Consider the following 10,735-nt stretch of genomic DNA (forward strand, 5'->3'; position numbering starts at 1 on the left):
GGATATGCTCAGTGTTGAGGTACATAGAGGAGTATGAAACTTGTGTTGATTCCAGTGCTCTTCTGCTCTGAAGAGAAACTGGCACATAAACTTGTTACACAGAAAGTTTGTTACTTGTTTACTTGTCTGACCAAGTAAAAGATACAAAATTAGGTTCTGCCAGGCTTTCTTGGAGCATTGAAATAGGAAACGGCTCAGTGCTCTCAGTATCATCATTTCCCAGTGCAAAGCATTTCATTGTGTTTGGGGAATGGAGATAATCTGGTGTTCTGGTAAAACTGGATATTTTTATTCTAGTTCCTTATTGGAGATGTAGAGTGGCTGTAGGTATCAAAATTTGATCAGGAGAAGGAGAGGTATTTCCCGAGCTGATGTGAACCAAAATTGGCTCTCATAAATTATTTGGTATCACTGCTCTGTTCACATAATTATATTGAAATCTTTATCTGCATTGCCTTGATCACAATAGCTGCTTGCAGCATTACTGGTTGAAATTACCACAACCCTGAACTGCAAGTTTGGTTTAGATAAGCATGCTACAATTCCAGGGCTTGTCCATAGATTGTGATGGAAGTCGCTGAGAACAGACTGTCAGAACCACAGCTCAGACCTTTTGTTCTGCATTGATGTGCCTCATTCTCACAGATATGAAAGCCACAAAGATACAGCAGAACAAAAATTCAAATTCTGAAGCAAAGTTATTGTTAAACTCCAGCCAGCAAGTTGAATTTGCTTTGATTGTTTGCTGTCTAAATTGGCACACTTCTCCTGGCACACTTCTCCTCAAAGTGGAGTACCAAGACACTTGAAGCATGCTGAACTTAAGAAACTTCATACCAGTTAGGACAGCATGAGGTTTCTGTGGAAGTGAACAGTTTCAGCCTTGTAGTGTCTGCTAGTGATCTTTGAGGTAGCTCCAGAAAAACACTTGTGCAACAACAACAAAAAAGTAGTATGCTCACCATAGCTGGTGCTGTGAAAGGACATATTCTGGCAATATTACAAGCAAGTGTGGGAGGAATCATCCTGGGTCTGAAGTGCCATTGCAGCAGTGTTTTTCTGCCCGGGTCAGCTGGCTCTTTGGCCCTAGGATTCTGGCTACGGAGATGCTGTCAGAGGATAGTTGCATCCTTGAGGCACTGCTTAGCTCCGAAAGGTAGCAAATGTCATTCAATTTCCTTGGCACTTTGTCACTGTTTCCGTTGGGCAGCAGTCCCTTACTACTGCCAGTGATGAGCAGGAAGGAGTGCGTGGGTAACAGAAACTTTAAAAAATAATGAAGAGAATGGCAGATTCCCTGTAATAACAGATTTGAGAAACAACTCTGGAGAAGATATTCAAGTAGCAAGATTTTCTTCCACAAAGCAGCTAATATAGCCAGTACAGGATTAAACTATAGGTTTATCACCTTGTTCAGCTTTGATTTTGAAGGATTCGTGTTTCCTCAGTTTATTTTTTCATAAAAATGAGACTTATGAATTCTGAATTATATTATGAATATGTGAATTCTACATTATTCCCATAGGAGTTTGAGGGTTTGTATTTATTTAAATGTTTTGATTATTGAAGCTTTATGGAAAGACCAGGTCCAGAATGTAATGTTACAGTGAATAGATTTGATAGGTTGCAGGTAATGTAGCAATTTGTTTGGTTCCAGTCTGGAACTCGAATTCTGAAGTGCTTAAATACAGTATCAAAATACGCTTTAGTAAGAGGCTTATGAACAAGTGAGAGTTGTCTACATCTTCCCTTCCTAGCAGAATATGAACTTAAAAGAGAAAAAATCATCAAATAGACCACTGGTCTGTTTAGGCTCTAAATTTAAAGCTTGTGTTAAGAGAAATGGTCTCTTAAAAACAAACTCCATTAATGTAAGACTGCGTACAAAAGCCCTTTGAGCCCCAAAAGTCATAAGTCATCCTTGTATGGGGTGACTGTTCACATCCTCCCCACCGGATGCTGCTTTCTCAAGAGACAGTCACTCCTGATGCTGAGGCAGACAGGACCTGTCTTGTCTTGGCTCCATACCACCTCCTGTGAGGCATTCAGTTCTCCTGGGAGGATGTCAGAAGATTGTCAGTTGTTGGCAGCCTGTTGCCCTGCACCCTCCCACAGTAGTGGTTTTAAGATGCCTATTTCTCATTCTGATGCACACTGAAGCTATATTGGATTTGGAGCCTAAAAGCCATGTTTTTTTCCTTAGTTAATGGCTGTGTCATTTTGTTGTCCATTTAAATTACCCAGCAAAGCCATTCCCTTTGCCTGTCCCTGTACTTTTAGGGGACATGTCACCTCTTCTTGACCACGCTCAAAGAGGCTGCCTTAAGATTGGGTCTTGGGTTCCCAGGTCCTTGAGAAATGAAGCTTGAGCGAGCCAAAGAACTGAACCCCCGGAGCTCTTGGAGCCACTGTGACAGCTGCTTGTTGCTGAGCCAGTGCCCCAAGCAGCATGACTGCTATCAGCATTCAGACTGATTGCAAGTGGGTTTGTGAAGGGAATCCTTCCAGTTCTCAAAAGGCAATACATCATCAGGCTTTTGATAAACAACAAGCTTGACCAGTTGTTTGCTAACTCACAAGCCACTGTCTTTCTCTAGAAAATAATTCCCTGACACTCGTACCACCCTGGTAGTCCTGTCAGCCTTGCTACAGGGATGGCCGTGTTGAATATTGCCGTGGTTTCCCCCTGCTGGTCAGCCAAGAGGAGAAGCTTAGTGTGGCCTTTGGTTGTGATGGGCACACGTTTGCCCGCAGCTTACCCATTACAGGACAACCCAATGAGCTGCGCTGCATGCGGGGCTCTTGCTGAATGACAAGCTAACTCTGTTTGTTCCACCTCCCCTCCAGAACTGTCAAGTAACCCATCTCTGGCTTCGATCCTCATCCCTGCTCATGCTCGGAACCAAGCAGCTGCTTCAACCCCTACAAACGCTACAGCAGCCTCAGGTGAGAACACGCGCCCGCCTGCCTCCCCTGCTCCGTGGCACCATCCTCTGTGGAGGCCCAGGGTGAGCAGGAAGGGATGGACAGGCTTCTCCAGCCCTGCCTTCTGCTCGGTCTCTGCTCATGGTCACCTGGATGTTGCTGTGGTTGCTGATCCATATCCTAACCTGGGCCACCTATATGTTTATTCATGCCTCTTGCCCAGGCTTGCACTATAAAAGAATAGTTATCTCCCCTGGTTTTTACTTTTTTTTTTACACACTTTTATTTTATTTTGTATTGTTTCACACCTAAATTGTGAGCTTTTGGCCTCTCCAAAGTTAATACTGGCTTTGAGCATGATGTCTAGGAGAAGGAGTGGCTAGCTTAGTAGACGTGGTAGAGTATCCATGCTCTTCTGCAGAGCATGGATAGAGGATTTTCCCCACTAGGAAAGGCAGAAGCTTACAAAAGTCAGGATAGAGACTTGGGTCACCTTGCTCACTGCCTCTTCTCTGTAGCTGCTGTTGCTTCTTATTGAGTTTCCTTATGTTATCTTTGAGCACTTTGGGTTTTGGCCAGCACTGAGCAACTTTCTTTGTTCTGTCTCACTCTCACGTTTCTGTCAGAAACCCTTTAAAAGCTCACTGTTGGTCTGTAGCCACTCCAGTTTGTATTACGTTTCCAACGAAACCTGAAAAGCTGAGTAATGTCAGTTGGGAGACTCCCAAAGCAAATCCCAGGTGCTGCCGGATGTGGCAGTGGTGATTCACACGTGGCACTGCGTCAGCCCTGAGTCAGCATGCCAGCAGGCAAGCTCACTGCGCTTGTGCAACCCGAGGCAGGCTGCAAGATGATGGGTGTGCTTGCATGTGTGTCTCTTGAGCGTGTCAGGCCCATTTGAGAAGGGCAGGTACCCGGTTTCAGGTGCTTACTCAGTTGTGAAGGAAGACGTCTGAAAGTTGATGTTCCAGTTACTTCAATTTTGATGTGCTTGGTCCAGCCACTGCCATACGGAAAGCATTTTCGTGGTCTCTTTGAGACAATTGGAACTGAGTTGTAAGATCAGACTTCTCTCTGAAACTGTGGTATCGGTTTGTAAAAGATAGAGCCTGTGTAATTTATGTGGTTTGAACTTAAGAGAAAGCAAATTTGCTCTTCTAAAATTTACTATGTTTTTTCCGTACACTTTGCAGTACTTTGCAAATAGTCATGTTCTCTGTTTCCCTTCTGTGTGCATCTGTTGCTCAGTGAGTAAGGAAAAAAACAGATAAAGTAGTAAAAGTGATAGAAGAACTGCAAAATACAGACGGGGAATTTGACTTTAAAGTCCTTCTGAAAAATCCTTTCACTTAATGTCGTTGTAATGCCTTTTTGAGGAGCTGCTCTCTTTGCTAAGATTCAGCAGTCTTGTGGAGTGATCTAGGTTAAAAAAAAAAAACAAAACCTGTTTTCACCCAGTAATTCTGTTCCAGAACGCAGAAGGGAAAAAATGCATTAGGCTGAATGCTAGAAGTGTCCTAACTGTGAAAGTATACTGAAAGGAAAGAAAAAAACCCACCCATCTTATTGATGTCAACATGTGTAAGCCTCCTGTTCACAAGCAGTACTCACAGTTGGAACAGGACATCCTACTCTTAGTTCACTAGAAAATAGCCTTGCAACTTGGAAAGAGACTGTGAAATTAATTAAGGATTGAGCAACTTGTAGTGTTGTGTTTCTGCTGCACAGCTGTTTGTAGTTCCATGCTTCTCCGGGGTTCTTAGCAGGCCTTGGGAATTTCAACAGAATTACAATTTTAAGATTCGGTCCTATATGAGATGATGTTAATCTGTTTTGCTTTGCATGCTGATGCCTCACTGAGCAAAAACTTTAAATTGAAAGAGTCCCTTTTCCCCTCCCCCTGCATATTCCAGTTCATAGCTGCTAAAGCAGCTTGGGAGCAGCTCTCCCACCTGACCCAGGGCAGCCTGAGAGGCAGGAGGCTGTTCTGCAAAACGTGAAACTGTGTGGAAAAAACAGTGCAAGTTCAGAAACTGTTTTGAGCAGGGAAGAGAACAAATCAAGTTATATGTAACCACAATCTATTAATAAACTGATAGTTTGTCTCCTGTCAGCAAGCAGAACTGATACTGAAGTTCTTGTGTCCAGTGCTGTGCCCAACATAGCTGCTTACAGGTATTCAGGCACTGAAATGGAGTGAACATCCAGCTGGGTTTCTTTTACCTGCTCACAGTCATTTTCATAGCTGTTATGTAGCAGAGACTGTGACACGAGTCTCAATTTTTTCATAAGGTGCAAAGCACTGCTTTGTATTGCACACATTTTATATTATTACAAATTTTCCAAAATTGTGTTCATTAAATGATAGTTGCCAAGTAGTGATTTCAGTAGCCCAATGCAACAGCAGCTTTGGGATCATTATATGAAGTGCGGGGGAATTTGAGGTAACTTTTGTTGTGACTTTGGTTGCAGATTTCCTCTCAAGGTTTAAAGCCAGGCTCCCTGTACTGATGGAACCCTGTTTTGCTATGGGAGCACGAAGCCTTGCTGCTCTGGCACTGGCAAACTCTCATGAAGTTTGAGAAATCCCTTTTGACTTCTGTGGCACAAAAAGGAGTAAAGAAGTTGAAAGTGGTTGGCCCTGCTGGAAATGGTGTGCTGGCTTTCTGTGAGTCACACTGATGGTTGATAAAAAGGCCAGTGCAGCTTTGTACACGTGGATGCTGACTTGATCAGTCTGGAGGAGGAGGACAATTCACAGCCATGCTGAGCAGTTTACCTGTTTATGTGACTGCATTTTTCTTCCTGGCTTAGTTGCAGCAGCAGTTACCTCTCTGTTAGCAGTGCTAGGATGGGAAGGGTGTAATTGCTATCTGCAGGGAGCTGTGCCAGCTGGGATACTGGGGTTGTCGTCTTAGGCATCCTGCTGTGCTGATCCTATGTAATCCCAAACGAGATGGTGTGCCTGAACTTTCAGCAACAAAACAGATTAGAGCTAGTCTCACCTGCCAGTGTTGGGTAGTTGAAAAGGCCACAGTACTCCAGTGAAATAAGATTTAGTGCAAGTGGGATGTTTCCATTGAAAGAATTTTGTACAGCCCTACTTCCTTCGACAGAAAAGGGGCAGGCAGTTTTCATGCATCCATGGCAGCTACAGGAGAGCAATTTGTCCATGTCAGTCCTACCAGTTTTGCACTGAGCCCAGCATTTCCTCTTCAGTAGACACTGCAGGAAAAATGAGACCTTCTCATCCTTCCACTCCTCTCCTCTGTTGCCCTGTGTGGACTCGCAGATGCATTTCTGTTTCTCTCTTTGTAGAAGAGCAGTGCTGTGTGTCAGTGCTCAAATCCAGCCAGCTAATGCTGTCATTAGTGTTGATGGTTTTTTTTCAAACTGAGTTGATGGCTCTGTCTTTGAACTGCAGCCCAATCTTTTCTTTCTGGGAGGTTTCTAGGGAGCACCACGTACCTTCTGAGAGAGTAAAGGTATTCCTCACAGGCTGCAGCTGAACTGGCAGAGAATATATTGATGAGAGATGACTTTCTCCCTCTGTTTATAAGAAGCTCAGAAGTGGCTGACACTTCACCCTGCTGTGGTTTCCTTGCCACGCACAGAGGTGTCAGATGGGTGGGTCACAGCAGAGCATGCCCCAACCTCAAGCCACAGGCTGCTGCACTCACCTGCCCCGTGCTAGAGAGCTCCGTAGCAGCTCGTAGCTTCAGTCCCTAGCACAGCTTCCACAGCAGCACAGTTGGCAAAGCAAATATTGTGCAGAGTTTAGTAATGTTACTGAAGGCATAGGTTTTCTTCTCCTGTGTCCAAGGACCAATTTCTCCTGGCAACAAGAATGCCCAGAAATTGAATTGAATGCCCAGAAACCCTCATGCTCTTGTTGTGTTCTTTTTCCTGCACTCCAGCAGAGAGGTGCTGGGGCACGCCCTGCTCCGCTCCCCAAATGCTCCATCCACAGCAGGCTGGAGAGTCACAACGCTACATTTTATTGCAGCTTCTGAGTCAGTGCAACCCTTGTCAGCCTGTGCTCTGTCCCAGCCTGGGTGGGGTGTTACACAGTGTTGTGAAAAGCCCCATGTAAATGGTCCGGGGCTGCATCACTTTATTTCCTTCTGACCGTATGCTGCATATGTTTCTCAGAAACTCCCCTACTAGCGTGATGATAAGAGGAGCATGTGTTACATGTTACATGAAGTAGCTCCATCCCTTCCTCTTTCTTCTTTATCTCTGCTCAGTAGCAGTGAAATAATAATGGTTTCAGCCTCTGTTGTCTTCAGGAGTGGGAGATCAAAAAACATGTTTTATTTCAGCAAATGAATCACGCACACTCTTTGTTCTTGCACAGAGAAATCCTCTGCCAACAGTACAGATTCCAGCTAGAGTGTTTGCATCAGGCACAGATGTTGCATTAGCTAGGGTTTATCTCTACCTGCACATCAGGCACAGTTTGAGGCCTGACTCAGCCAGAAGCTGAGAGTCAGAGTTTCCACTTCAGATTTCCTTGGTCATCATTGGTTCGCAAGCACATGTGTTTTGGGAGCTGCTCCTTGAGAGCAGTTCCCCACCTAGGTTGATGTCTCTCACGTGCTAGCTTCCCAGGTAACACTGCTGCTGTTGGTACATTACTGTGGTGCTTTGAGCTTCTTTTCTCATGGTGGTTGTTCGTTCAGGAGGGAGAGCTTTGGGTCACTTCAGGGTAGGGGGAAAAGGAGTGGGAGACTTTCCCAGCATAGTGCCCACAGAAGGATTTCCCTTTCTTCCTAAGCGTTCCTCACGGCATTTCCTTTTCGTACAGGCGCCACACCCTCTCTCCCTTGTCCTTTTTATTCCTCGATGCTGGTGCTGGTTTGATTGCCCCTTCTTGTTGCCATCATCTCTATGTGTTACTTAATTTGTCCCCCAACTGATGCACTCCATTTCTGAACACTCATTCACCTTGTCACCTTTTGCTCATGGCTGCACTTCAACTATGGTCGGGTTGAAGTGGCCGGACAGCAGATAGGCTGCATTAGCAGCATCCCACTGCCATGCCTCACCAATGTTTCTCTGCTGGAGAAGCGTTGCTGCACCCCACCACCTCAACTTGTATTTTGTCCTGTTATTTCTGCCGGTCTTGCTGTCCTTCATTGGTTGTTAAATTTGCTCTGTCCTCTGTGAGCCCTTTTCCTTGTCTTCTGAGTGCACTGCTTTCCCACTCTGCCCTCTTCTGTACTGAGATAAAAGTCATTTTTATTCTATTGCAGTATTGATAGCTTTGCAGCTACCCTTCAGTTCAGTGGGAGAAATGCATGATGCTCACTTTAGGAAACCTCACTTGATATCTTTTTCTACTCATGTATTTGTTGTCAAGTATTTAGTGTTTCACCTTTTGTCCTCTTTCCTTTTTTGTGGCTGTGCAGATCACATCCTGCATAGGATGGCTCCAGATGAAGTTGGTGCATTTTTTTTCCCTCCTAATTCTTCTAATATTCAGAAAGCTTATTTTTTCCAGAGAGACCACCAACTGTGTGTGGTTATTTGGCCATCGTACTGTTCTGTTGTTCTCAGTATGTTTGGATGTTTATTAGCGTCTTGGCTCTTGCTTTTCTCCTTTTCTTGCCTGATTGAAGGCCTGCCCCAGTTTGTTGGGGCGTTCTAAGAACTGAATAACAGTATTTGATGGTCTCTGGAAGAGCCTCTGCACATCAGCATGAAGACTCTCCCTGTAGCCTTTCGCTACAAGCTGACACAATTATTTTCCCTTCAAATTACATCTGAAAACACAGTTGTGGTGAAATTCCTTTTGGTATTTCTTTGCAAATTCTGAGTTTCCTTGGATGCACACTGACAGGAGCTCCCAGTCCTGCATGTTGTCTCTGTGTGGGGCTCCATCCCTCCTGGAGATGGCTTTGCTACAAGGAGGCCTAACAGCAGGAAGCATCAGCACCAGTGTGCAGCCCTGGGCAGTTGCGCTGGCTCTGGCAGTGCCAGCAAGCCTTCACAGTCAGTGTTCCTGGGTCAGCCTGAGCACGGCCTGTCCCACCAGAACAGCTGAACACAGCCAGGTGTTAGCATGCTGAAATGGTGTTGTCCCACTCAAAGCACATCTCTGTCCAGAGCAAACAGCTCTTTATAAACCCAACGAGGGCATCCTGCCCAGTGGTACGGTGGTGGGATTTGGGGCTTTCCCTGTGTGGGAAATGTCATGGCTGTTGTTGCAAATGTCTGTATTCTGGAGGTAATGCTGGTTGTTCTTTCTTTCTTTCCTTCCCTCGCCTGTCATTTGCAGATGTTAATGCAGGAGAACGAGTTCAGACCAATAGTGTAGCTACAGCATCAGCCTCCAACTCCACCTGAACCGGTACCAAGCAGCCAGCTGCACAGGAAAATCACCAGTAATTTGAGTCTTGCTCAGCAACACTGGTCACATTTGGAAAGAAAATTAAAAAGAGGAAAAAAAGCAACCAACCAACCAACCTGTTCATTTTAGTGTTCAATTTTTTATTATTATTATTGCTGTTCTTATTTAACCTTGTAAAATATCTATAAATACGAACCAGTTTCATTGTATCTCACTCTGCAGGGTGTCCGGGGCAGGGACTAGGTGGGGGGAGGAGGGAACGCGGAGCAATACAACACACCAGTGTCTCTCCCCTCAACAATCACTTCATGTTGGAAGTTTGCTGTTGTGTACTTCAGAACCAGGACTCTTGCCTCATGCCCTCTCCCACAACGGAAAGAAGGAGAAAAAAAAAAAAAAAAAAAAAAAAAAAGGCAAAACAAAAAAAGAACCCCCAAACCTCATTCTCTGCTGAAGTTCTTTTTTTTTAACCTCTTTTTTTATTTTCTTTTTAAGTGAAGTTTCGGACTTTGATGTAGTGCACAGCTTGAATTTGGTCGGGAGCTTAGCAGGGGTCATTCAACAGAGCTCAGCGTTCGGTGCCAGCGAATCCACGCCCCCGGCCGACCGACGGGCGACTGACAGCTGCCCTGGCTGGCATGGTAGGACATAGGCTGCCTGGGGGAGGGGGGAGGCTTACGTGTGTCTTAAGGCTTGAGCTGCTAGTGGCAGACTTTCCTTTCACAAATCAGTGCTAGCGATGAAGAGACCTGCAGCTTCCTTCCAAGAGGAGCCCTTTGCACGGCTCTATATAATATAATACACACACAGGCGGAGGCGAGCGGTTGTGGTTGGGGCAGCGGAGGGGATGGCGAGGGCCGGGCTGAGAGGTGCCACCGCCTGAGCGATTGTCCAGTCCCAATTGGAATAGGCTTCCCTTTCCCGAGATGTACAGGAAAAGGACACCGGGATTTATAATGTGAACTGTAACAGTCTTCTACTGGTTTATTTTGTAATATTTTTTAACTGCAGCTTTAACTCGCAGGATGCCACATTCTACGGTAGCTCTGATTTTAAATCCACGGCTAGAGTCTGTATTTAAATTTCATCTTTTTAACCTCTTTGCTTTTTTGATCTCTATTTATTGATGCGCGTTGCCACGTTGCCATTCTGTTTTTACATCGGTAGAATATTAATAAACTACACATCGGAGTGCTATCAACAGTAATTGTACCTGCTGACTTGTAGGAAAGCTGGCTACATATGAGTGTGTGTGTATATATATTATATAAATATATACATGTATACATAGAGACAACACTGTTTTTTTTATTTTGTCTACAATCTCGCAGCAGTCTGACTGAAGCGTGAGGCGGGTGCTTGTCATAGCCCAGGCTCCGGGTTTCCCCCCCGCGAGGGCGAGTGGTGCACGGTCCCACCTCTGCCCCATCCCAAGCAATATCCCCGGGGAGGACAGGT

General features: G+C 45.1%; 1 protein-coding gene across 1 annotated transcript in view; it reads left to right on the forward strand.

Moving 5' to 3' along the window:
* The window catches only part of GSK3B (glycogen synthase kinase 3 beta), a 138,304-nt gene extending 127,826 nt beyond the window's left edge, over positions 1–10,478 (forward strand). Inside the window, exons 10-11 of the mRNA XM_042811018.1 lie at positions 2,848–2,946; positions 9,206–10,478. Coding sequence (XP_042666952.1) covers positions 2,848–2,946; positions 9,206–9,273 — 167 coding nt within the window. The 3' untranslated portion in view covers positions 9,274–10,478. The remainder of the gene's footprint in view (positions 1–2,847; positions 2,947–9,205) is intronic.
* The last annotated feature ends 257 nt before the right edge of the window (positions 10,479–10,735 follow it).

Source organism: Centrocercus urophasianus, unplaced genomic scaffold, assembly GCF_019232065.1.
Source record: "Centrocercus urophasianus isolate 14NV4802_14NV808 unplaced genomic scaffold, USGS_Curo_1.0 seq_12, whole genome shotgun sequence".
NCBI classification, from domain to species: domain Eukaryota; kingdom Metazoa; phylum Chordata; class Aves; order Galliformes; family Phasianidae; genus Centrocercus; species Centrocercus urophasianus.